At 61.0% G+C, this 26,543-nt stretch overlaps 1 protein-coding gene across 1 annotated transcript; it reads right to left on the reverse strand.

Moving 5' to 3' along the window:
- On the reverse strand, positions 1-26,155 carry fdps (farnesyl diphosphate synthase (farnesyl pyrophosphate synthetase, dimethylallyltranstransferase, geranyltranstransferase); the record flags this gene model as incomplete). Its single annotated transcript, XM_078208228.1, has 3 exons — positions 1-1,735; positions 22,788-22,922; positions 26,078-26,155. Coding segments are annotated over 3 exons (414 nt in total), but the record flags the coding sequence as incomplete, so codon positions are not given.
- Positions 26,156-26,543: the final 388 nt, after the last annotated feature.

The following is a 26,543-nucleotide window of genomic DNA, read 5'->3' on the forward strand; positions in this document are numbered from 1 at the left end:
ACAGTTCATTCATGTTTTTTACCTTATTTATTTATTCCCAACAAACACTCCCAGGACAGGTACAGCACGGGGTTCGATACAGAGTAAAGCTCCCTCTACACTGTCCCCCATCAAACACTCCTAGGACAGGTACAGCACGGGGTTAGATACAGAGTAAAGCTCCCTCTACACTGTCCCCATCAAACACTCCCAGGACAGGTACAGCACGGGGTTAGATACAGAGTAAAGCTCCCTCTACACTGACCCCCATCAAACACTCCCAGGACAGGTACAGCACGGGGTTAGATACAGAGTAAAGCTCCCTCTACACTGTCTCTCATCAGCCATCTCTCCACTGTCTCCCAGGGCAGAGAGTGGGAGGCTGTAATCGAATTGAAGCATTTCTGCAGTTCCAGGCAGTCTCCATTCAGTGTGGAATTGTGTACACACACCCGTGCACACACGGTGTGGAATTGTGTACACACACCCGTGCACACACGGTGTGGAATTGTGTACACACACCCGTGCACACACGGTGTGGAATTGTGTACACACACCCGTGCACACACGGTGTGGAATTGTGTACACACACCCGTGCACACACGGTGTGGAATTGTGTACACACACCCGTGCACACACGGTGTGGAATTGTGTACACACACCCGTGCACACACGGTGTGGAATTGTGTACACACACCCGTGCACACACGGTGTGGAATTGTGTACACACACCCGTGCACACACGGTGTGGAATTGTGTACACACCCGTGCACACACGGTGTGGAATTGTGTACACACACCCGTGCACACATGGTGTGGAATTGTGTACACACCCGTGCACACACGGTGTGGAATTGTGTACACACACCCGTGCACACACGGTGTGGAATTGTACACACACCCGTGCACACACGGTGTGGAATTGTGTACACACACCCGTGCACACACGGTGTGGAATTGTGTACACACACCCGTGCACACACGGTGTGGAATTGTGTACACACACCCGTGCACACACGGTGTGGAATTGTGTACACACACCCGTGCACACACGGTGTGGAATTGTGTACGCACACCCGTGCACACACGGTGTGGAATTGTGTACGCACACCCGTGCACACACGGTGTGGAATTGTGTACGCACACCCGTGCACACACGGTGTGGAATTGTGTACACACACCCGGTGTGGAATTGTGTACACACACCCGTGCACACACGGTGTGGAATTGTACACACACCCGTGCACACACGGTGTGGAATTGTACACACACCCGTGCACACACGGTGTGGAATTGTACACACACCCGTGCACACACGGTGTGGAATTGTACACACACCCGTGCACACACATAAATACTTAGCCCCACAAGGGGGCAGGCAGTAGCAGTTTTCATTGCATGGACCCACCTCCACACCCCCCCTCCCTCATTCTCCCCTCCCTCCCATTCCCATTGGGTAGAGTCCCAGACATTTCCCCCCTCAGTGTGGGGGTTTCCTGTTCCCAGGGGGATACCCCCTCTCCCCGGCCTGGGAATCCTGGGCACTGCCTCCCATCTACTTGTGCCTCTTGTAGATCTTGTGAGCGAAGGTGAGGAAGACCTCCCGGGGCAGCTTGGTGCAGTGCTGGTTAATGACGGCCAGCAGCCTCTGGTAGCTCTGCTCCTCGTACTGGGCGTAGATCCCCCGCAGGCCCAGCTCCTCGTACAAAGCCTTCACCTTTGCTGTCTTCTCCGGGTCGCTCCTCCCATAGTTCTCCTGCAACCACAGGGACAGAAAGACTCTCGCTCAATCCGGACACCACAGGAGGAGGCCATTCAGCCCATACTGGCTCTGTGAACCCCCGCTCTTCCCCCTGTGTTAATCACTGGGCAGATTAAGTCCCAAAGGGAAACATGCGCAACGGGCCATAGCTCTTTTTTTTCATAGAATCCCTGCACTGCAGAACGAGACCGTTCAGCCCATCGAGCCTGCACCAGCAACATACCCACCCAGTCCCTATCCCTGTAACCCCACATATTTACCCAGCCAATCTCCCTGACACTAATCCACCTAACCTACACATCTTTCGACACTAAAGGACAATTTACCATGGCCAATCCACCTAACACGCACATCTTTGGACACTAAGGGGCAATTGAGCATGGTCAATCCACCTAACCTACACATCTTTGGACACTAAGAGCAATTTAGCATGGCCAATCCACCTGGCCTACACATCTTTGGACACTAAGAGCAATTTAGCATGGCCAATCCACCTAACCTGCACATCTTTGGACACTAAGGGGCAATTTAGCATGGCCAATCCACCTAACCCACACATCTTTGGACACTAAGGGGCAATTTAGCATGGCCAATCCACCTAACCTGCACATCTTTGGACACTAAGGGGCAATTTAGCATGGCCAATCCACCTAACCCACACATCTTTGGACACTAAGGGGCAATTTAGCACGGCCAATCCACCTAACCCACACATCTTTGGACACTAAGGGGCAATTTAGCATGGCCAATCCACCTAACCTGCACATCTTTGGACACTAAGGGGCAATTTAGCATGGCCAATCCACCTAACCTGCACATCTTTGGACACTAAGGGGCAATTTAGCATGGCCAATCCACCTAACCCACACATCTTTGGACATTAAAGGGCAAGTTAGCATGGCCAATCGACCTAACCTGCACATCTTTGGAGTGTGGGAGGAAACCGGAGCACCCGGAGGAAACCCACGCAGACACGGGGAGAACGTGCAGACTCCACACAGACAGTGACCCGAGCCGGGAATCGAACCTGGGTCCCTGGCGCTGTGAGGCAGCAGCGCTAACCCACCGTGCCACCGCCTTTACCCAGTAAGTGGAGCCCATGTTGGAAGAGTGAGAGACAACGCGATGGAAAGCTTCCAGATCTTGAGGGGGGTGTTGACAGGGTGGGAAGTGGAGAGGATGTTTCCTCTTGTGGGAGAATCTAGAACTGGGGGAGGGGGGGTTGGGGGGCACTGTTTAAAAATAAGGGGGTTGCATTTAAAACAGAGAGGGGGAGAAATGTTTTCTCTCAGACGGTGCGGAGTCTCGAACTCTCTTCCTCGCAAGACAAAATTCATAATGCTAAAGTGCAAAGGGACTTGGGAGTCCTAGTCCAGGATTCTCTAAAGGTAAACTTGCAGGTTGAGTCCGTAATTAAGAAAGCAAATGTAATGTTGTCATTTATCTCAAGAGGCTTGGAATACAAAAGCAGGGATGTACTTCTGAGGCTTTATAAAGCACTGGTTAGGCCCCATTTGGAGTACTGTGAGCAATTTTGGGCCCCACACCTCAGGAAGGACATACTGGCACTGGAGCGGGTCCAGCGGAGATTCACACGGATGATCCCAGGAATGGTAGGCCTGACATACGATGAACGTCTGAGGATCGTGGGATTATATTCATTGGAGTTTAGGAGGTTGAGGGGAGATCTAATAGAAACAAGATAATGAACGGCTTAGATAGGATGGACGTAGGGAAGTTGTTTCCATTAACAGGGGAGACTAGGACGCGGGGGCACAGCCTTAGAATAAAAGGGAGTCACTTTAGAACAGAGATGAGGAGAAATTTCTTCAGCCAGAGAGTGGTAGGTCTGTGGAATTCATTGCCACAGAGGGCTGTGGAGGCCGAGACGTTGAGCGTCTTCAAGACAGAAATTGATAAATTCTTGATTTCTCGAGGAATTAAGGGCTATGGGGAGAGAGCGGGTAAATGGAGTGGAAATCAACCATGATTGAATGGTGGAGTGGACTCGATGGGCCGAATGGCCTTACTTCCGCTCCTATGTCTTATGGTCTTAAGACAGTGGGCGCAGAGAGTCTGAATATTCTTAAGGCAGAGCGAGAGAGATTGTTGATTAACGAGGGGAGAAAGGTTAGCGGGGGGGGAAAGGTTATCGGGGGGGGGGAAAGGTTATCGGGGGGGGGGAAAGGTTATCGGGGGGGGGGAAAGGTTATCGGGGGGGGGGAAAGGTTATCGGGGGGGGGGGAAAGGTTATCGGGGGGGGGGAAAGGTTATCGGGGGGGGGGAAAGGTTATCGGGGGGGCGGGGGGGGAAAGGTTATCGGGGGGGCGGGGGGGGAAAGGTTATCGGGGGGGCGGGGGGGGAAAGGTTATCGGGGGGGCGGGGGGGAAAGGTTATCGGGGGGGGGGAAAGGTTATCGGGGGGGGGGGAAGGTTATCGGGGGGGGGGGAAGGTTATCGGGGGGGGGGAAAGGTTATCGGGGGGGGGGGAAAGGTTATCGGGGGGGGGAAAGGTTATCGGGGGGGGGAAAGGTTATCGGGGGGGGGGAAAGGTTATCGGGGGGGGGAAAGGTTATCGGGGGGGGGAAAGGTTATCGGGGGGGGGAAAGGTTATCGGGGGGGGAAAGGTTATCGGGGGGGGGGAGAAAGGTTATCGGGGGGGGGAGAAAGGTTATCGGGGGGGGGAGAAAGGTTATCGGGGGGGGGAAAGGTTATCGGGGGGGGGAAAGGTTATCGGGGGGGGGAAAGGTTATCGGGGGGGGGAAAGGTTATCGGGGGGGGGAAAGGTTATCGGGGGGGGGAAAGGTTATCGGGGGGGGGAAAGGTTATCGGGGGGGGGGAAAGGTTATCGGGGGGGGGGAAAGGTTATCGGGGGGGGGGAAAGATTATCGGGGGGGGGAAAGGTTATCGGGGGGGGGAAAGGTTATCGGGGGGGGAAAGGTTATCGGGGGGGGGAAAGGTTATCGGGGGGGGGAAAGGTTATCGGGGGGGGGAAAGGTTATCGGGGGGGGAAAGGTTATCGGGGGGGGAAAGGTTATCGGGGGGGGGAAAGGTTATCGGGGGGGGGAAAGGTTATCGGGGGGGGGAAAGGTTATCGGGGGGGGGAAAGGTTATCGGGGGGGGGAAAGGTTATCGGGGGGGGGAAAGGTTATCGGGGGGGGAAAGGTTATCGGGGGGGGGAAAGGTTATCGGGGGGGGGAAAGGTTATCGGGGGGGGGAAAGGTTATCGGGGGGGGGAAAGGTTATCGGGGGGGGGAAAGGTTATCGGGGGGGGGAAAGGTTATCGGGGGGGGGAAAGGTTATCGGGGGGGGGGAAAGGTTATCGGGGGGGGGGAAAGGTTATCGGGGGGGGGAAAGGTTATCGGGGGGGGGAAAGGTTATCGGGGGGGGGAAAGGTTATCGGGGGGGGGGAAAGGTTATCGGGGGGGGGAAAGGTTATCGGGGGGGGGAAAGGTTATCGGGGGGGGAAAGGTTATCGGGGGGGGGAAAGGTTATCGGGGGGGGAAAGGGGGGGAAAGGTTATCGGGGGGGGCGGGGGGGGGGAAAGGTTATCGGGGGGGGCAGGGGGGGAAAGGTTATCAGGGGGGCAGGGGGGGAAAGGTTATCGGGGGGGGCAGGGGGGGAAAGGTTATCGGGGGGGGCAGGGGGGGAAACGTTATCGGGGGGGGCAGGGGGGGAAAGGTATTCGGGGGGGCAGGGGGGGAAAGGTTATCGGGGGGGCAGGGGGGGAAAGGTTATCGGGGGGGGCAGGGGGGGAAAGGTTATCGGGGGGGCAGGGGGGGAAAGGTTATCGGGGGGGCAGGGGGGGAAAGGTTATCGGGGGGGCAGGGGGGAAAGGTTATCGGGGGGCAGGGGGGGAAAGGTTATCGGGGGGGCAGGGGGGGAGGTTATCGGGGGGGGCAGGGGGGAAAAGGTTATCGGGGGGGGGAAAGGTTATCGGGGGGGGGAAAGGTTATCGGGGGGGGGGAAAGGTTATCGGGGGGGGGAAAGGTTATCGGGGGGGGGAAAGGTTATCGGGGGGGGGAAAGGTTATCGGGGGGGGGAAAGGTTATCGGGGGGGGGAAAGGTTATCGGGGGGGGGAAAGGTTATCGGGGGGGGGAAAGGTTATCGGGGGGGGGAAAGGTTATCGGGGGGGGGAAAGGTTATCGGGGGGGGGAAAGGTTATCGGGGGGGGGAAAGGTTATCGGGGGGGGGAAAGGTTATCGGGGGGGGGAAAGGTTATCGGGGGGGGGAAAGGTTATCGGGGGGGGGAAAGGTTATCGGGGGGGGGAAAGGTTATCGGGGGGGGGAAAGGTTATCGGGGGGGGGAAAGGTTATCGGGGGGGGGAAAGGTTATCGGGGGGGGGAAAGGTTATCGGGGGGGGAAAGGTTATCGGGGGGGGGAAAGGTTATCGGGGGGGGGAAAGGTTATCGGGGGGGGGAAAGGTTATCGGGGGGGGAAAGGTTATCGGGGGGGGGAAAGGTTATCGGGGGGGGGAAAGGTTATCGGGGGGGGGAAAGGTTATCGGGGGGGGAAAGGTTATCGGGGGGGGAAAGGTTATCGGGGGGGGAAAGGTTATCGGGGGGCGGGGGGGAAAGGTTATCGGGGGGCGGGGGGGAAAGGTTATCGGGGGGGCAGGGGGGGAAAGGTTATCGGGGGGGCAGGGGGGGAAAGGTTATCGGGGGGGGGGGAAAGGTTATCGGGGGGCGGGGGGGAAAGGTTATCGGGGGGGGCAGGGGGGGGAAAGGTTATCGGGGGGGGCAGGGGGGGAAAGGTTATCGGGGGGGGCGGGGGGGAAAGGTTATCGGGGGGGCAGGGGGGGAAAGGTTATCGGGGGGGCAGGGGGGGAAAGGTTATCGGGGGGGCAGGGGGGGAAAGGTTATCGGGGAGGGCAGGGGGGGAAAGGTTATCGGGGGGGCAGGGGGGGAAAGGTTATCGGGGGGGCGGGAGGGGAAAGGTTATCGGGGGGGAAGGGGGAAAGGTTATCGGGGGGGAAGGGGGGGGGGAAAGGTTATCGGGGGGGGGGGAAGGGGGGGGAAAGGTTATCGGGGGGCGGGGGGAAAGGTTATCGGGGTGAAAGGTTACCAGGGGGTTGGCGGCAATGTGGGGTTGAGGTTACTGTCCAGTCAGCCATGGTCTTATTGAATGGGGGGGGTTCAGGATTGGAAGGGGCGAGTGGCCTACCTCTGCTCCGAATGTGGATGTTGGCATCTGCCACTGGCATTCTGCAGCCGCTCCATTGCCTTTTCCCAGAGTGCAGTGCCCAGTACTGGTGCCCCTTTGGAGAGATTGGCACTGCCTTCCCTGCTCCTCCTGCCCTCCCAGCTTGGCACGGATACGGCCCTCTCCCATCCCTGTGACCCAGCAACTATGATGTGGAGATGCCGGCGTTGGACTGGGGTAAACACAGTAAGAAGTCTCACAACACCAGGTTAAAGTCCAACAGGTTTATTTGGTAGCAAAAGCCACACGAGCTTTCGGAACAGGCTGTCCCTTCGTCAGGTGGGTGGGAGTTCTGATCACAAACAGGGCACAAAGACACAAACTCAATTTACATGAATAATGATTGGAATGCGAGTCTTTACAACTAATCAAGTCTTAAAGGTACAGACAATGTGGGTGGAGAGAGCATTAGCACAGGTTAAAGAGATGTGTATTGTCTCCAGACAGGACAGCCAGTGAGATTTTGCACATCCAGGCAGGTTGTGGGGGTTACAGATAGTGTGACATGAACCCAAGATCCCGGTTTAGGCCGTCCTCATGTGTGCGGAACCTGGCTATCAGTCTCTGCTCAGCGACTCTGCGCTGTCGTGTGTCGTGAAGGCCGCCTTGGAGAACGCTTACCCAGAGATCAGAGGCTGAATGCCCATGACCGCTGAAGTGCTCCCCAACAGGAAGAAAACACACGAGGACGGCCTCAACCGGGATCTTGGGTTCATGTCACACTATCTGTAACCCCCACGACTTGCCTGGACTTGCAGATCCTTGAAAGTGACGTCACAGGTGGAGAAGGTGGTGAAGAAGGCATATGGTATGCTTGCCTTTATAGGACGGGGCATAGAGTGTAAAAGTTGGGGTCTGATGTTGCAGATGTCGAACGTTGGTTTGGCCGCATTTGGAATACTGCGTCCAGTTCTGGTCGCCGCACTACCAGAAGGACGTGGAGGCTTTGGAGAGAGTACAGAGGAGGTTTACCAGGATGTTGCCTGGTATGGAGGGGCTTGGTTATGAGGAGAGATTGGGTAAACTGGGGTTGTTCTCCCTGGAAAGATGGAGGATGAGGGGAGACTTAATAGAGGTGTATAAAATTATGAAAGGCATAGATAGGGTGAACGGTGGGAAGCTTTTCCCCAGGTCGGTGGTGACGTTCACGAGGGGTCATAGGTTCAAGGTGAAGGGGGGGGGGGGAGGTTTAACACGGATATCAGAGGGACGTATTTTACACAGAGGGTGGTGGGGACCTGGAATGCGCTGCCGGGCAAGGTGGTGGAGGCGGACACACTGGGAACGTTTAAGACTTATCTAGACAGCCACATGAACGGAGTGGGAATGGAGGGATACAAAAGAATGGTCTAGTTTGGACCAGGGAGCGGCACGGGCTTGGAGGGCCGAAGGGCCGGTTCCTGTGCTGTATTGTTCTTTGTTGTTCTTTGTATTATCTTGTAAATTGAGTTTGTGTCTTTGTGCCCTGTTTGTGATCAGAACTCCCACCCACCTGACGAAGGAACAGCCTGTTCCGAAAGGCTTTTGCTACCAAATAAACCTGTTGGACTTTAACCTGGTGTGGTGAGACTTCTTACTGTGTTTACCCAGCAACTATCCCAGGCCCTGCGTTCTCCCGCCACAGCCTGCCCGTCCCTATCCCAATTCCCAGCAAACCTCCAGACGGAAGGCCTGGAGTCTGCTCTTTACAAACTGGCACCAGGTTAAAATCACTGGCACCAGGTTTGTGACACGCACACAACTCCCTGAGTGTAGCAAACACCCCCGAGACGGGCAGCACGGTGGCACAGTGGGTTAGCGCTGCTGCCTCACAGCGCCAGAGACCCGGCTTCGATTCCCGGCTTGGGTCACTGTCTGTGCGGAGTCTGCCCGTGTCTGCGTGGGTTTCCTCCAGGTGCTCCAGCTTAGAATCATCGAATCCCTACAGGTGCGGGAGGAGGCCATTCAGCCCATCGAGTCTGCACCGACCACAATCCCACCCAGGCCCTATCCCCATAACCCCATGTATTTACCCTAACTAGTCCCCCTGACACTGAGGGGCAATTTAGCACGGCCGATCCACCCTAACCAGCACGTCTTTCAGACTGTGGGAGGAAACCGGAGCACCCGGAGGAAACCCACGCAGACACGGGGAGAACGTGCAGACTCCACACAGACAGTGACCCAAAGCCGGGAACCGAACCCGGGACCCTGGCGCTGTGAGGCAGCAGTGCTAACCCACTGCGCCTCCCAGTCCAAAGATGTGCGGGTTAGGTGGATTGGCCATGCTAAATTACCCCTAAGTGTCAGGGGGATTAGCAGGGTAAATATGTGGGGTTAAGGGGATAGGGTCTGGGTGGGATTGTGGTCGGTGCAGACTCGATGGGCCGAATGGCCTCCTTCTGCACTGTAGGGATTCTATGATTCCGGGACCCAAACAACAGCAGATATTAGCCACAGAATGTTAAAGAGAGAGAGGCGGAGAGAGGGGGAGGGGTTCAGGGAGGGAATTCCACAGCTTAGAGATAGGGAGGGGTGTAGAGGCTGGGGGGGTAACAGAGATAGGGAGGGTGTTGGGGCTGGAGTAGGTTACAGAGATAGGGAGGGGGTGTAGGGAGCCGGAGGAGGTTACAGAGATAGGGAGGGTGTTGGGGCTGGAGGAGGTTACAGAGATAGGGAGGGGGTTTAGGGGCTGGAGGGGGTTACAGAGATAGGGAGGGGGTGTCGGGGCTGGAGGAGGTTACAGGGATAGGGAGGGGGGTGTAGGGGCTGGAGGGGGCTACAGAGATAGGGAGGGGGGTAGGGGCTGGAGGAGGTTACAGAGATAGGGAGGGGGTGTAGGGGTTGGAGGGGGTTACAGAGATAGGGAGGGTGTAGGGGCTGGAGGAGGTTACAGAGATAGGGAGGGGGTGTAGGGGCTGGAGGGGGTTACAGAGATAGGGAGGGGGTGTAGGGGCTGGAGGAGGTTACAGAGATAGGGAGGGGGGTGTAGGGGCTGGAGGAGGTTACAGAGATAGGGAGGGGGTGTAGGGGCTGGAGGAGGTTACAGAGATAGGGAGGGGGTGTAGGGGCTGGAGGAGGTTACAGAGATAGGGAGGGGGGTGTAGGGGCTGGAGGAGGTTACAGAGATAGGGAGGGGGTGTAGGGGCTGGAGGAGGTTACAGAGATAGGGAGGGGGTGTAGGGGCTGGAGGAGGTTACAGAGATAGGGAGGGGGTGTAGGGGCTGGAGGGGGTTACAGAGATAGGGAGGGGGTGTAGGGGCTGGAGGAGGTTACAGAGATAGGGAGGGGGTGTAGGGGCTGGAGGGGGTTACAGAGATAGGGAGGGGGTGTAGGGGCTGGAGGAGGTTACAGAGATAGGGAGGGGGGTGTAGGGGCTGGAGGGGGTTACAGAGATAGGGAGGGGGGTGTAGGGGCTGGAGAAGGTTACAGGGATAGGGAGGGGGGTGTAGGGGCTGGAGGAGGTTACAGAGATAGGGAGGGGGGTGTAGGGGCTGGAGGAGGTTACAGGGATAGGGAGGGGGGTGTAGGGGCTGGAGGAGGTTACAGAGATAGGGAGGGGGTGTAGCGGTTGGAGGGGGTTAGAGAGATAGGGAGGGGGGTGTAGGGGCTGGAGGAGGTTACAGGGATAGGGAGGGGGGTGTAGGGGCTGGAGGGGGCTACAGAGATAGGGAGGGGGGTGTAGGGGCTGGAGGAGGTTACAGAGATAGGGAGGGGGTGTAGGGGCTGGAGGGGGTTACAGAGATAGGGAGGGGGTGTAGGGGCTGGAGGGGGTTACAGAGATAGGGAGGGTGTAGGGGCTGGAGGAGGTTACAGAGATAGGGAGGGGGTGTAGGGGCTGGAGGGGGTTACAGAGATAGGGAGGGGGTGTAGGGGTTGGAGGGGGTTACAGAGATAGGGAGGGGGTGTAGGGGCTGGAGGAGGTTACAGAGATAGGGAGGGGGTGTAGGGGCTGGAGGGGGCTACAGAGATAGGGAGGGGGTGTAGGGGCTGGAGGAGGTTACAGAGATAGGGAGGGGGTGTAGGGGCTGGAGGGGGTTACAGAGATAGGGAGGGGGTGTAGGGGGCTGGAGGAGGTTACAGAGATAGGGAGGGGGTGTAGGGGCTGGAGGAGGTTACAGAGATAGGGAGGGAGTGTAGGGGCTGGAGGATGTTACAGAGATAGGGAGGGGGGTGTAGGGGCTGGAGGAGGTAACAGAGATAGGGAGGGGGTGTAGGGGCTGGAGGAGGTTACAGAGATAGGGAGGGGGTGTAGGGGCTGGAGGAGGTTACAGAGATAGGGAGGGGGTGTAGGGGCTGGAGGGGGTTACAGAGATAGGGAGGGGGTGTAGGGGCTGGAGGAGGTTACAGAGATAGGGAGGGGGTGTAGGGGCTGGAGGGGGTTACAGAGATAGGGAGGGGGTGTAGGGGCTGGAGGAGGTTACAGAGATAGGGAGGGGGGTGTAGGGGCTGGAGGGGGTTACAGAGATAGGGAGGGGGGTGTAGGGGCTGGAGGAGGTTACAGAGATAGGGAGGGGGGGTGTAGGGGCTGGAGGGGGTTACAGAGATAGGGAGGGGTGTAGGGGCTGGAGGGGGTTACAGAGATAGGGAGGGGGTGTAGGGGCTGGAGGGGGTTACAGAGATAGGGAGGGGGTGTAGGGGCTGGAGGAGGTTACAGAGATAGGGAGGGGGGTGTAGGGGCTGGAGGGGGTTACAGAGATAGGGAGGGGGGTGTAGGGGCTGGAGGAGGTTACAGAGATAGGGAGGGGGGGTGGAGGGGCTGGAGGGGGTTACAGAGATAGGGAGGGGTGTAGGGGCTGGAGGGGGTTACAGAGATAGGGAGGGGGTGTAGGGGCTGGAGGAGGTTACAGAGATAGGGAGGGGTGTAGGGGCTGGAGGAGGTTGCAGAGATAGGGAGGGGGTGTAGGGGCTGGAGGGGGTTACAGAGATAGGGAGGGGGTGTAGGGGCTGGAGGAGGTTACAGAGATAGGGAGGGGGGTGTAGGGGCTGGAGGGGGTTACAGAGATAGGGAGGGGGGTGTAGGGGCTGGAGGAGGTTACAGAGATAGGGAGGGGGGGTGGAGGGGCTGGAGGGGGTTACAGAGATAGGGAGGGGTGTAGGGGCTGGAGGGGGTTACAGAGATAGGGAGGGGGTGTAGGGGCTGGAGGAGGTTACAGAGATAGGGAGGGGGTGTAGGGGCTGGAGGAGGTTACAGAGATAGGGAGGGGGTGTAGGGGCAGGAGGGGATTACAGAGATAGGGAGGGGGGTGTAGGGGTTGGGGGAGGTTACAGTGATAGGGAGGGGGGTGTAGGAGCTGGAGGGGGCTACAGAGATAGGGAGGGGGTGTAGGGGCTGGAGGAGGTTACAGAGATAGGGAGGGGGTGTAGGGGCTGGAGGGGGCTACAGAGATAGGGAGGGGGGTAGGGGCTGAAGGAGGTTACAGAGATAGGGAGGGGGTGTAGGGGCTGGAGGAGGTTACAGAGATAGGGAGGGGTGTCGGGGCTGGAGGAGGTTACAGAGATAGGGAGGGGGTGTAGGGGCTGGAGGAGGTTACAGAGATAGGGAGGGGGTGTAGGGGGCTGGAGTGGGTTACAGAGATAGGGAGGGGGGTGTAGGGGCTGGAGGGGGTTACAGTGATAGGGAGGGGGGTGTAGGGGCTGGAGGAGGTTACAGAGATAGGGAGGGGGGTGTAGGGGCTGGAGGGGGTTACAGTGATAGGGAGGGGGGTGTAGGGGCTGGAGGAGGTTACAGAGATAGGGAGGGGGTGTAGGGGCTGGAGGAGGTTACAGAGATAGGGAGGGGGTGTAGGGGCTGGAGGAGGTTACAGAGATAGGGAGGGGGTGTAGGGGCTGGAGGAGGTTACAGAGATAGGGAGGGGGTGCAGGGGCTGGAGGAGGTTACAGAGATAGGGAGGGGGTGTAGGGGCTGGAGGAGGTTACAGAGATAGGGAGGGGGTGTAGGGGCTGGAGGAGGTTACAGAGATAGGGAGGGGGTGTAGGGGCTGGAGGGGGTTACAGAGATAGGGAAGGGGTGTAGGGGGCTGGAGTGGGTTACAGAGATAGGGAGGGGGGTGTAGGGGCTGGAGGGGGTTACAGTGATAGGGAGGGGGTGTGGGGGCTGGAGGGGGTTACAGTGATAGGGAGGGGGTGTGGGGGCTGGAGGGGGTTACAGTGATAGGGAGGGGGGTGTAGGGGCTGGAGGGGGTTACAGAGATAGGGAGGGGGTGTAGGGGCTGGAGGGGCTTACAGAGATAGGGAGGGGGTGTAGGGACTGGAGGAGGTTACAGAGATAGGGAGGGGGTGTAGGGGCTGGAGGGGGTTACAGAGATAGGGAGGGGGTGTAGGGGCTGGAGGGGGCTACAGAGATAGGGAGGGGTAGGGGCTGGAGGAGGTTACAGTGATAGGGAGGGGGTGTGGGTGTTGGAGGGGGTTACAGAGATAGGGAGGGGGTGTAGGGGCTGGAGGAGGTTACAGAGATAGAGGGGGAGTGTAGGGGCTGGAGGAGGTTACAGAGATAGGGAGGGGGTGTAGGGGGCTGGAGGAGGTTACAGAGATAGGGAGGGGGTGTAGGGGCTGGAGGAGGTTACAGAGATAGGGAGGGGGTGTAGGGGCTGGAGGAGGTTACAGAGATAGGGATGGGGTGTAGGGGCTGGAGGGGGGGACAGAGATAGGGAGGGGGTGTACGGGCTGGAGGAGGTTACAGAGATAGGGAGGGGGTGTAGGGGCTGGAGGGGGCTACAGAGATAGGGAGGGGGTGTAGGGGCTGGAGGAGGTTACAGAGATAGGGAGGGGGTGTAGGGGCTGGAGGAGGTTACAGAGATAGGGAGGGGGTGTAGGGGCTGGGGGAGGTTACAGAGATAGGGAGGGGGTGTAGGGGCTGGAGGAGGTTACAGAGATAGGGAGGGGGTGTAGGGGGCTGGAGGAGGTTACAGAGATAGGGAGGGGGTGTAGGGGCTGGAGGGGGTTACAGAGATAGGGAGGGGGTGTAGGGGCTGGAGGAGGTTACAGAGATAGGGAGGGGGTGTAGGGGCTGGAGGGGGTTACAGAGATAGGGAGGGGGTGTAGAGGCTGGAGGGGGTTACAGAGATAGGGAGGGGGGTGTAGGGGCTGGAGGGGGTTACAGAGATAGGGAGGGGGTGTAGGGGCTGGAGGAGGTTACAGAGATAGGGAGGGGGGTGTAGGGGCTGGAGGGGGTTACAGAGATAGGGAGGGAGTGTAGGGGCTGGAGGGGGTTACAGAGATAGGGAGGGGGTGTAGGGGCTGGAGGGGGTTACAGAGATAGGGAGGGGGTGTAGGGGCTGGAGGGGGTTACAGAGATAGGGAGGAGGTGTAGGGGCTGGAGGAGGTTACAGAGATAGGGAGGGGGTGTAGGGACTGGAGGGGGTTACAGAGATAGGGAGGGGGTGTGGGGGCTGGAGGAGGTTACAGAGATAGGGAGGGGGTGTCGGGGCTGGAGGGGGTTACAGAGATAGGGAGGGGGTGTAGGTGCTGGAGGGGGTTACAGAGATAGGGAGGGGGTGTAGGGGCTGGAGGAGGGTACAGAGATAGGGAGGGGGTGTCGGGGCTGGAGGAGGTTACAGAGATAGGGAGGGGGTGTAGGGGCTGGAGGGGGTTACAGAGATAGGGATGGGGTGTAGGGGCTGGAGGGGGCTACAGAGATAGGGAGGGGGTAGGGGCTGGAGGAGGTTACAGAGATAGGGATGGGGTGTAGGGGCTGGAGGAGGTTACAGAGATAGGGAGGGGGTGTAGGGGCTGGAGGGGGCTACAGAGATAGGGAGGGGGTAGGGGCTGGAGGAGGTTACAGAGATAGGGAGGGGGTGTAGGGGCTGGAGGGGGCTACAGAGATAGGGAGGGGGTAGGGGCTGGAGGAGGTTACAGAGATAGGGAGGGGGTGTAGGGGCTGGAGGGGGCTACAGAGATAGGGAGGGGGTGTAGGGGCTGGAGGGGGTTACAGAGATAGGGAGGGGGTGTAGGGGCTGGAGGGGGCTACAGAGATAGGGAGGGGGTGTAGGGGCTGGAGGGGGTTACAGAGATAGGGAGGGGGTGTAGGGGCTGGAGGGGGTTACAGAGATAGGGAGGGGGGTGTAGGGGCTGGAGGGGGTTACAGAGATAGGGAGGGGGTGTAGGGGCTGGAGGGGGTTACAGAGATAGGGAGGGGGTGTGGGGGCTGGAGGAGGTTACAGAGATAGGGAGGGGGTGTCGGGGCTGGAGGAGGTTACAGAGATAGGGAGGGGGTGTAGGGGCTGGAGGGGGTTACAGAGATAGGGAGGGGGTAGGGGCTGGAGGAGGTTACAGAGATAGGGAGGGGGTAGGGGCTGGAGGAGGTTACAGAGATAGGGATGGGGTGTTGGGGTTGGAGGGGGTTACAGAGATAGGGAGGGGGTGTAGGGGCTGGAGGGGGTTACAGAGATAGGGAGGGGGTGTAGGGGCTGGAGGAGGTTACAGAGATAGGGAGGGGGGTGTAGGGGCTGGAGGGGGTTACAGAGATAGGGAGGGAGTGTAGGGGCTGGAGGGGGTTACAGAGATAGGGAGGGGGTGTAGGGGCTGGAGGGGGTTACAGAGATAGGGAGGGGGTGTAGGGGCTGGAGGGGGTTACAGAGATAGGGAGGAGGTGTAGGGGCTGGAGGAGGTTACAGAGATAGGGAGGGGGTGTAGGGACTGGAGGGGGTTACAGAGATAGGGAGGGGGTGTGGGGGCTGGAGGAGGTTACAGAGATAGGGAGGGGGTGTCGGGGCTGGAGGGGGTTACAGAGATAGGGAGGGGGTGTAGGTGCTGGAGGGGGTTACAGAGATAGGGAGGGGGTGTAGGGGCTGGAGGAGGGTACAGAGATAGGGAGGGGGTGTCGGGGCTGGAGGAGGTTACAGAGATAGGGAGGGGGTGTAGGGGCTGGAGGGGGTTACAGAGATAGGGATGGGGTGTAGGGGCTGGAGGGGGCTACAGAGATAGGGAGGGGGTAGGGGCTGGAGGAGGTTACAGAGATAGGGATGGGGTGTAGGGGCTGGAGGAGGTTACAGAGATAGGGAGGGGGTGTAGGGGCTGGAGGGGGCTACAGAGATAGGGAGGGGGTAGGGGCTGGAGGAGGTTACAGAGATAGGGAGGGGGTGTAGGGGCTGGAGGGGGCTACAGAGATAGGGAGGGGGTAGGGGCTGGAGGAGGTTACAGAGATAGGGAGGGGGTGTAGGGGCTGGAGGGGGCTACAGAGATAGGGAGGGGGTGTAGGGGCTGGAGGGGGTTACAGAGATAGGGAGGGGGTGTAGGGGCTGGAGGGGGCTACAGAGATAGGGAGGGGGTGTAGGGGCTGGAGGGGGTTACAGAGATAGGGAGGGGGTGTAGGGGCTGGAGGGGGTTACAGAGATAGGGAGGGGGGTGTAGGGGCTGGAGGGGGTTACAGAGATAGGGAGGGGGAGTAGGGGCTGGAGGGGGTTACAGAGATAGGGAGGGGGTGTGGGGGCTGGAGGAGGTTACAGAGATAGGGAGGGGGTGTCGGGGCTGGAGGAGGTTACAGAGATAGGGAGGGGGTGTAGGGGCTGGAGGGGGTTACAGAGATAGGGAGGGGGTAGGGGCTGGAGGAGGTTACAGAGATAGGGAGGGGGTAGGGGCTGGAGGAGGTTACAGAGATAGGGATGGGGTGTTGGGGTTGGAGGGGGTTACAGAGATAGGGAGGGGGTGTAGGGGCTGGAGGGGGCTACAGAGATAGGGAGGGGGTAGGGGCTGGAGGAGGTTACAGAGATAGGGAGGGGGTGTAGGGGCTGGAGGGGGTTACAGAGATAGGGAGCGGGTGTAGGGGCTGGAGGGGGCTACAGAGATAGGGAGGGGGTAGGGGCTGGAGGAGGTTACAGAGATAGGGAGGGGTGTAGGGGCTGGAGGGGATTACAGAGATAGGGAGGGGGGTGTAGGGGTTGGGGGAGGTTACAGTGATAGGGAGGGGGGTGTCGGAGCTGGAGGGGGCTACAGAGATAGGGAGGGGGTGTAGGGGCTGGAGGAGGTTACAGAGATAGGGAGCGGGTGTAGGGGCTGGAGGAGGTTACGGAGATAGGGAGGGGGTGTAGGGGCTGGAGGGGGCTACAGAGATAGGGAGGGGGGTGTAGGGGTTGGAGGGGGTTACAGAGATAGGGAGGGAGTGTAGGGGCTGGAGGAGGTTACAGAGATAGGGAGGGGGTGTAGGGGTTGGAGGGGGTTACAGAGATAGGGAGGGGGTGTAGGGGCTGGAGGAGGTTACAGAGATAGGGAGGGGGTGTAGGGGCTGGAGGAGGTTACAGAGATAGGGAGGGGGTGTAGGGGTTGGAGGGGGTTACAGAGATAGGGAGGGGTGTAGGGGCTGGAGGAGGTTACAGAGATAGGGAGGGGGTGTAGGGGTTGGAGGGGGTTACAGAGATAGGGAGGGTGTAGGGGCTGGAGGAAGTTACAGAGATAGGGAGGGGTGTAGGGGCTGGAGGGGGTTACAGAGATAGGGAGGGGGTGTAGGGGCTGGAGGAGGTTACAGAGATAGGGAGGGGGTGTAGGGGTTGGAGGAAGTTACAGAGATAGGGAGGGGGTGTAGGGGCTGGAGGGGGTTACAGAGATAGGGAGGGGGGTGTAGGGGCTGGAGGGGGTTACAGAGATAGGGAGGGGGTGTAGGGGAGCTGGAGGTGGTTACAGAGATAGGGAGGGAGTGTAGGGGCTGGAGGAAGTTACAGAGATAGGGAGGGGGTGTAGGGGCTGGAGGGGGTTACAGTGATAGGGAGGGGGGTGTAGGGGCTGGAGGGGGTTACTGTGATAGGGAGGGGGTGTAGGGGCTGGAGGAGGTTACAGAGATAGGGAGGGGGTGTCGGGGCTGGAGGAGGTTACAGAGATAGGGAGGGGGTGTAGGGGCTGGAGGAGGTTACAGAGATAGGGAGGGGGTGTAGGGGCTGGAGGAGGTTGCAGAGATAGGGAGGGGGTGTAGGGGGCTGGAGTGGGTTACAGAGATAGGGAGGGGGGTGTAGGGGCTGGAGGGGGTTACAGTGATAGGGAGGGGGTGTGGGTGTTGGAGGGGCTTACAGAGATAGGGAGGGGGTGTGGGTGTTGGAGGGGGTTACAGAGATAGGGAGGGGGTGTAGGGGCTGGAGGAGGTTACAGAGATAGGGAGGGGGTGTAGGGGGCTGGAGGAGGTTACAGAGATAGGGAGGGGGTGTAGGGGCTGGAGGAGGTTACAGAGATAGGGAGGGGGTGTAGGGGCTGGAGGGGGTTACAGAGATAGGGAGGGGGTGTAGGGGCTGGAGGGGGCTACAGAGATAGGGAGGGGGTGTAGGGGCTGGAGGGGGTTACAGAGATAGAGGGGGAGTGTAGGGGCTGGAGGAGGTTACAGAGATAGAGAGGGAGTGTAGGGGCTGGAGGAGGTTACAGAGATAGGGATGGGGTGTAGGGGGCTGGAGGGGGTTACAGAGATAGGGAGGGGGTGTAGGGGCTGGAGGGGGTTACAGAGATAGGGAGGGGGTGTAGGGGCTGGAGGAGGTTACAGAGATAGAGAGGGAGTGTAGGGGCTGGAGGAGGTTACAGAGATAGGGAGGGGGTGTAGGGGGCTGGAGGGGGTTACAGAGATAGGGAGGGGGTGGAGGGAGCTGGAGGAGGTTACAGAGATAGGGAGGGGGTGGAGGGGCTGGAGGTGGTTACAGAGATAGGGAGGGGGTGTAGGGGCTGGAGGAGGTTACAGAGATAGAGAGGGAGTGTAGGGGCTGGAGGAGGTTACAGAGATAGGGAGGGGGTGTAGGGGCTGGAGGAGGTTACAGAGATAGGGAGGGGGTAGGGGCTGGAGGAGGTTACAGAGATAGGGATGGGGTGTAGGGGCTGGAGGGGGCTACAGAGATAGGGAGGGGGTAGGGGCTGGAGGAGGTTACAGAGAAAGGGAGGGGGTGTAGGGGCTGGAGGGGGTTACAGAGATAGGGAGGGGGTGTAGGGGCTGGAGGGGGTTACAGAGATAGGGAGGGGGTGTAGGGGCTGGAGGAGGTTACAGAGATAGGGAGGGGGTGTAGGGGCTGGAGGGGGTTACAGAGATAGGGAGGGGGGTGTAGGGGCTGGAGGGGGTTACAGAGATAGGGAGGGGGTGTAGGGGCTGGAGGAGGTTACAGAGATAGGGAGGGGGTGTAGGGGCTGGAGGAGGTTACAGAGATAGGGAGGGGGTGTAGGGGCTGGAGGGGGTTACAGAGATAGGGAGGGGGTGTAGGGGCTGGAGGGGGCTACAGAGATAGGGAGGGGGTGTAGGGGCTGGAGGGGGTTACAGAGATAGAGGGGGAGTGTAGGGGCTGGAGGAGGTTACAGAGATAGAGAGGGAGTGTAGGGGCTGGAGGAGGTTACAGAGATAGGGATGGGGTGTAGGGGGCTGGAGGGGGTTACAGAGATAGGGAGGGGGTGTAGGGGCTGGAGGGGGTTACAGAGATAGGGAGGGGGTGTAGGGGCTGGAGGAGGTTACAGAGATAGAGAGGGAGTGTAGGGGCTGGAGGAGGTTACAGAGATAGGGAGGGGGTGTAGGGGGCTGGAGGGGGTTACAGAGATAGGGAGGGGGTGGAGGGAGCTGGAGGAGGTTACAGAGATAGGGAGGGGGTGGAGGGGCTGGAGGTGGTTACAGAGATAGGGAGGGGGTGTAGGGGCTGGAGGAGGTTACAGAGATAGAGAGGGAGTGTAGGGGCTGGAGGAGGTTACAGAGATAGGGAGGGGGTGTAGGGGCTGGAGGAGGTTACAGAGATAGGGAGGGGGTAGGGGCTGGAGGAGGTTACAGAGATAGGGATGGGGTGTAGGGGCTGGAGGGGGCTACAGAGATAGGGAGGGGGTAGGGGCTGGAGGAGGTTACAGAGAAAGGGAGGGGGTGTAGGGGCTGGAGGGGGTTACAGAGATAGGGAGGGGGTGTAGGGGCTGGAGGGGGTTACAGAGATAGGGAGGGGGTGTAGGGGCTGGAGGAGGTTACAGAGATAGGGAGGGGGTGTAGGGGCTGGAGGGGGTTACAGAGATAGGGAGGGGGGTGTAGGGGCTGGAGGGGGTTACAGAGATAGGGAGGGGGTGTCGGGGCTGGAGGAGGTTACAGAGATAGGGAGCGGGTGTAGAGGCTGGAGGAGGTTACAGAGATAGGGAGGGGGGTGTAGGGGCTGGAGGGGGTTACAGAGATAGGGAGGGGGTGTAGGGGCTGGAGGGGGTTACAGAGATAGGGAGGGGGTGTAGGGGGCTGGAGGGGGTTACAGAGATAGGGAGGGAGTGTAGGGGCTGGAGGGGGTTACAGAGATAGGGAGGGGGTGTAGGGGCTGGAGGGGGTTACAGAGATAGGGAGGGGGTGTAGGGGGCTGGAGGGGATTACAGAGATAGGGAGGGGGTGTCGGGGCTGGAGGGGATTACAGAGATAGGGAGGGGGTGTAGGGGCTGGAGGGGATTACAGAGATAGGGAGGGGGTGTAGGGGCTGGAGGAGGTTACAGAGATAGAGAGGGAGTGTAGGGGCTGGAGGGGGTTACAGAGATAGGGAGGGGGTGTAGGGGCTGGAGGAGGTTACAGAGATAGGGAGGGGGTGTCGGGGCTGGAGGGGATTACAGAGATAGGGAGGGGGTGTAGGGGCTGGAGGAGGTTACAGAGATAGAGAGGGAGTGTAGGGGCTGGAGGGGGTTACAGAGATAGGGAGGGGGTGTCGGGGCTGGAGGGGGTTACAGAGATAGGGAGGGGGTGTAGGGGCTGGAGGAGGTTACAGAGATAGGGAGCGGGTGTAGGGGCTGGAGGAGGTTACAGAGATAGGGAGGAGGTGTAGGGGCTGGAGGAGGTTACAGAGATAGGGAGGGGGTGTAGGGGCTGGAGGAGGTTACAGAGATAGGGAGGGGGTGTAGGGGCTGGAGGGGGTTACAGAGATAGGGAGGGGGTGTAGGGGCTGTAGGAGGTTACAGAAATAGGGAGGGGGTGTAGGGGCTGGAGGGGGTTACAGAGATAGGGAGGGGGTGTGGGGGCTGGAGGAGGTTACAGAGATAGGGTGGGGTGTAGGGAGCTGGAGGAGGTTACAGAGATAGGGAGGGGGTGTCGGGGCTGGAGGGGGTTACAGAGATAGGGAGGGGGTGTAGGTGCTGGAGGGGGTTACAGAGATAGGGAGGGGGGTGTAGGGGCTGGAGGAGGTTACAGAGATAGGGAGGGGGTGTCGGGGCTGGAGGAGGTTACAGAGATAGGGAGGGGGTGTAGGGGCTGGAGGGGGTTACAGAGATAGGGAGGGGGTGTAGGGGCTGGAGGGGGCTACAGAGATAGGGAGCGGGTGTAGGGGCTGGAGGAGGTTACAGAGATAGGGAGGGGGTGTAGAGGCTGGAGGAGGTTACAGAGATAGGGAGGGGGGTGTAGGGGCTGGAGGGGGTTACAGAGATAGGGAGGGGGTGTAGGGGCTGGAGGAGGTTACAGAGATAGGGATGGGGTGTAGGGGCTGGAGGGGGTTACAGAGATAGGGAGGGGGTGTAGAAGCTGGAGGAGGTTACAGAGATAGGGAGGGGGGTGTAGGGGCTGGAGGGGGTTACAGAGATAGGGAGGGGGTGTAGGGGCTGGAGGAGGTTACAGAGATAGGGAGCGGGTGTAGAGGCTGGAGGAGGTTACAGAGATAGGGAGGGGGGTGTAGGGGCTGGAGGGGGTTACAGAGATAGGGAGGGGGTGTAGGGGCTGGAGGAGGTTACAGAGATAGGGAGCGTGTGTAGGGGCTGGAGGAGGTTACAGAGATAGAGAGGGAGTGTAGGGGCTGGAGGGGGTTACAGAGATAGGGAGGGGGTGTAGGGGCTGGAGGAGGTTACAGAGATAGGGAGGGGGTGTAGGGGGCTGGAGGAGGTTACAGAGATAGGGAGGGGGTGTAGGGGCTGGAGGGGGTTACAGAGATAGGGAGGGGGGTGTAGGGGCTGGAGGGGGTTACAGAGATAGGGAGGGGGTGTAGGGGCTGGAGGGGGTTACAGAGATAGGGAGGGGGTGTAGGGGCTGGAGGAGGTTACAGAGATAGGGAGGAGGTGTAGGGGCTGGAGGAGGTTACAGAGATAGGGAGGGGGTGTAGGGGCTGGAGGAGGTTACAGAGATAGGGAGCGGGTGTAGGGGCTGGAGGAGGTTACAGAGATAGAGAGGGAGTGTAGGGGCTGGAGGGGGTTACAGAGATAGGGAGGGGGGTGTAGGGGCTGGAGGGGGTTACAGAGATAGGGAGGGGGTGTAGGGGCTGGAGGGGGTTACAGAGATAGGGAGGGGGTGTAGGGGCTGGAGGAGGTTACAGAAATAGGGAGGGGGTGTAGGGGCTGGAGGGGGTTACAGAGATAGGGAGGGGGTGTGGGGGCTGGAGGAGGTTACAGAGATAGGGTGGGGTGTAGGGAGCTGGAGGAGGTTACAGAGATAGGGAGGGGGTGTCGGGGCTGGAGGGGGTTACAGAGATAGGGAGGGGGTGTAGGTGCTGGAGGGGGTTACAGAGATAGGGAGGGGGTGTAGGGGCTGGAGGAGGTTACAGAGATAGGGAGGGGGTGTCGGGGCTGGAGGAGGTTACAGAGATAGGGAGGGGGTGTAGGGGCTGGAGGGGGTTACAGAGATAGGGAGGGGGTGTAGGGGCTGGAGGAGGTTACAGAGATAGGGAGGGGGTGTCGGGGCTGGAGGGGGTTACAGAGATAGGGAGGGGGTGTAGGGGCTGGAGGGGGTTACAGAGATAGGGAGGGGGTGTCGGGGCTGGAGGAGGTTACAGAGATAGGGAGGGGGTGTCGGGGCTGGAGGAGGTTACAGAGATAGGGAGGGGGTGTCGGGGCTGGAGGAGGTTACAGAGATAGGGAGGGGGGTGTAGGGTCTGGAGGAGGTTACAGAGATAGGGAGGGGGGTGTAGGGGCTGGAGGAGGTTACGCAGGGATGCTGCAGATGAACGGGGAGGGAGGGAGGGAGGGAGGGAGGGGGGGGGGTTTACTCACCGCCAGCAGTTGTCTCTGGTCGGGACTGACGCGGCTCAGCGCCTGGATCACCAGCCAGCTGCATTTATTATCCTCGATGTCGGTGCCGATCTTCCCCGTGACCTCCGGGTCCCCGTAACAATCCAGATAGTCATCCTGTAACAGGGAGCTCCAGCTCAAACCCACCGTCACTGCAGCCCCAATGGCCAACTCGCAACTCCCTGCACCGGGAGGGGGGGGCGTAGCCGGAACCGCACCGGGAGGAGTGGGGGGGCGTAACCCGGAACCGCACCGGGAGGGGGGGGCGTAGCCGGAACCGCACCGGGAGGAGTGGGGGGCGTAGCCGGAACCACACCAGGAGGAGGGGGGGGCGTAGCCGGAACCACACCGGGAGGAGTGGGGGGCGTACCCGGAACCACACTGGGAGGAGGGGGGGGCGTACCCGGAACCGCACCGGGAGGGGGGGGCGTAGCCGGAACCGCACCGGGAGGAGTGGGGGGCGTACCCGGAACCACACCGGGAGGAGTGGGGTGCGTAGCCGGAACCACACCGGGAGGAGTGGGGTGCGTAGCCGGAACCACACCGGGGGGAGTGGGGGTCGTAGCCGGAACCACACCGGGAGGAGTGGGGGGCGTACCCGGAACCACACTGGGAGGAGGGGGGGGCGTACCCGGAACCGCACCGGGAGGGGGGGGCGTAGCCGGAACCGCACCGGGAGGAGTGGGGGGCGTACCCGGAACCACACCGGGAGGAGTGGGGTGCGTAGCCGGAACCACACCGGGAGGAGTGGGGTGCGTAGCCGGAACCACACCGGGGGGAGTGGGGGTCGTAGCCGGAACCACACCAGGAGGAGTGGGGGGCGTAGCCGGAACCGCACCGGCAGGAGGGGGGCGCGTACCCGGAACCACACCGGGAGGAGGGGGGGGCGTAGCCGGAACCACACCGGGAGGAGTGGGGGGCGTAGCCGGAACCACACCAGGAGGAGTGGGGGGCGTAGCCGGAACCACACCGGGAGGAGTGGGGGGCGTAGCCGGAACCGCACCGGCAGGAGGGGGGCGCGTACCCGGAACCACACCGGGAGGAGGGGGGGGCGTAGCCGGAACCACACCGGGAGGAGTGGGGGGCGTAGCCGGAACCGCACCGGGAGGAGTGGGGGGCGTAGCCGGAACCGCACCGGGAGGAGTGGGGGGCGTAGCCGGAACCGCACCGGGAGGGGGGGGCGTAGCCGGAACCACACCGGGAGGAGTGGGGGGCGTAGCCGGAACCACACCAGGAGGAGTGGGGGGCGTAGCCGGAACCACACCGGGAGGAGTGGGGGGCGTAGCCGGAACCGCACCGGCAGGAGGGGGGCGCGTCCCCGGAACCACACCGGGAGGAGGGGGGGGCGTAGCCGGAACCACACCGGGAGGAGTGGGGGGCGTAGCCGGAACCACACCGGGGGGAGTGGGGGTCGTAGCCGGAACCACACCGGGGGGAGTGGGGGTCGTAGCCGGAACCACACCGGGAGGAGTGGGGGGCGTAGCCGGAACCACACCGGGAGGAGGGAGGTGCGTAGCCGGAACCACACTGGGAGGAGGGGGGGGCGTAGCCGGAACCACACCGGGAGGAGTGGGGTGCGTAGCCGGAACCACACCGGGAGGAGGGGGGGTGTAGCCGGAACCGCACCGGGAGGAGTGGGGGTGCGTACCCGGAACCACACCGGGAGGAGTGGGGGGCGTAGCCGGAACCACACCGGGAGGAGGGGGGGGTGTAGCCGGAACCGCACCGGGAGGAGGGGGGGGCGTAGCCGGAACCGCACCGGGAGGAGGGAGGGGCGTACCCGGAACCACACCGGGAGGAGGGGGGGTGTAGCCGGAACCACACCGGGAGGAGTGGGGTGCGTAGCCGGAACCACACCGGGAGGAGGGGGGGGTGTAGCCGGAACCTTACCGGGAGGAGGGGGGGGCGTAGCCGGAACCGCACCGGCAGGAGGGGGCCGTACCCGGAACCACACCGGGAGGAAGGGGGGGCCGTACCCGGAACCACACCGGGAGGAAGGGGGGGGGCGTACCCGGAACCACACCGGGAGGAGGGGGGGGCGTAGCCGGAACCACACCGGGAGGAGGGGGGGGCGTAGCCGGAACCACACCGGGAGGAGGGGGGGGCGTACCCGGAACCACACCGGGAGGAGGGGGGGCGTAGCCGGAACCACACCGGGAGGAGGGGGGGGCGTAGCCGGAACCACACCGGGAGGAGTGGGGGTCGTAGCCGGAACCACACCGGGAGGAGGGGGGAGCGTAGCCGGAACCACACCGGGAGGAGTGGGGGGCGTACCCGGAACCACACTGGGAGGAGGGGGGGGCGTACCCGGAACCACACGGGGAGGAGGGGGGGGCGTAGCCGGAACCACACCGGGAGGAGGGGGGGGCGTACCCGGAACCACACGGGGAGGAGGGGGGGGCGTAGCCGGAACCACACCGGGAGGAGAGGGGGGCGTAGCCGGAACCGCACCGGGAGGAGGGGGGGGCGTACCCGGAACCACACGGGGAGGAGGGGGGGGCGTACCCGGAACCACACCGGGAGGAGTGGGGGGGCCTACCCGGAACCACACCGGGAGGAGTGGGGGGCGTACCCAGAACCACACCGGGAGGCGGGGGGGGCGTAGCCGGAACCGCACCGGGGGGGGGGGGCGTGCCCGGAACCGCACCGGGAGGAGTGGGGGTCGTAGCCGGAACCACACCGGGAGGAGGGGGGAGCGTAGCCGGAACCACACCGGGAGGAGTGGGGAGCGTAGCCGGAACCACACCGGGAGGAGGGGGGAGCGTAGCCGGAACCACACCGGGAGGAGGGGGGAGCGTAGCCGGAACCACACCGGGAGGAGGGGGGAGCGTAGCCGGAACCACACCGGGAGGGGGGGGCGTAGCCGGAACCGCACCGGGAGGAGGGGGGGGCGTAGCCGGAACCACACCGGGGGGAGGGGGGCATAGCCGTACCCTCACGGGCGGAGGGTGGGGGGCGTACCCGCACCCACCCGGGGCAGCACCAAAGGCAGCAGCCCACCACCACCTGCCCCAGGGGCAGTTAGAGATGGGCTGTGCCAGCGATGCCCGCATCCCACTGACAGACCATCAGTCGCCAGTCTGGGGTAAGGGTACGGACTTCTCAGCAACATGTCGCTCACCCCCTTAACACAGGATCAGGCACAGCGCAATGCCACCCCCCCCGACCCCGCAATCGGCCACAAGGGTCGGGGTGGGGAGTGACAGAGTCGGCGAGCGGACCCAGACGGGTGGAAGCTGCCTCTGGAATGTTCCGGATCATTTGCGACGTACCTGGATCTGGAAGAACTCCCCCATCTCCAGCAGAATGGCTTTCGCAGAGTTATGTTCCGCCTCTTCGTCAATCCCAGCCTGCGGAGAGATGGCAGAACAAGCCGGATAAATACACGGAAAAAATCCATCTGGCCCTGGCGATTTGACCGTTTTTAACCCCATCCGAGCCTCCAATATCTCACCTCCCGCGTCAAACTGCTCCAGGTCCTCACAATCCCTTCTCCCGAATTCTGTACCTACATCTTCCTTCTCCTTGGTGAAGGCCGATGGAGAAATGTTCCATTAATGCCTTTCCGATTCGGTGTGGCTTCACCCTTTGCTCTGCAATGGGCCCTACTCTTTCCCTGCTTAACCTGTTCTGATTGGGTCTGATTTATTCTTGTCACATGTATAAAGTGAAAAGTATTGTTTCTTGCGCTCTATACAGACAAAGCATACCGTTCATAGAGAAGGAAAGGAGAGGGTG

This window comes from Mustelus asterias, unplaced genomic scaffold (assembly GCF_964213995.1).
Source record: "Mustelus asterias unplaced genomic scaffold, sMusAst1.hap1.1 HAP1_SCAFFOLD_3355, whole genome shotgun sequence".
Lineage (NCBI taxonomy): Eukaryota > Metazoa > Chordata > Chondrichthyes > Carcharhiniformes > Triakidae > Mustelus > Mustelus asterias.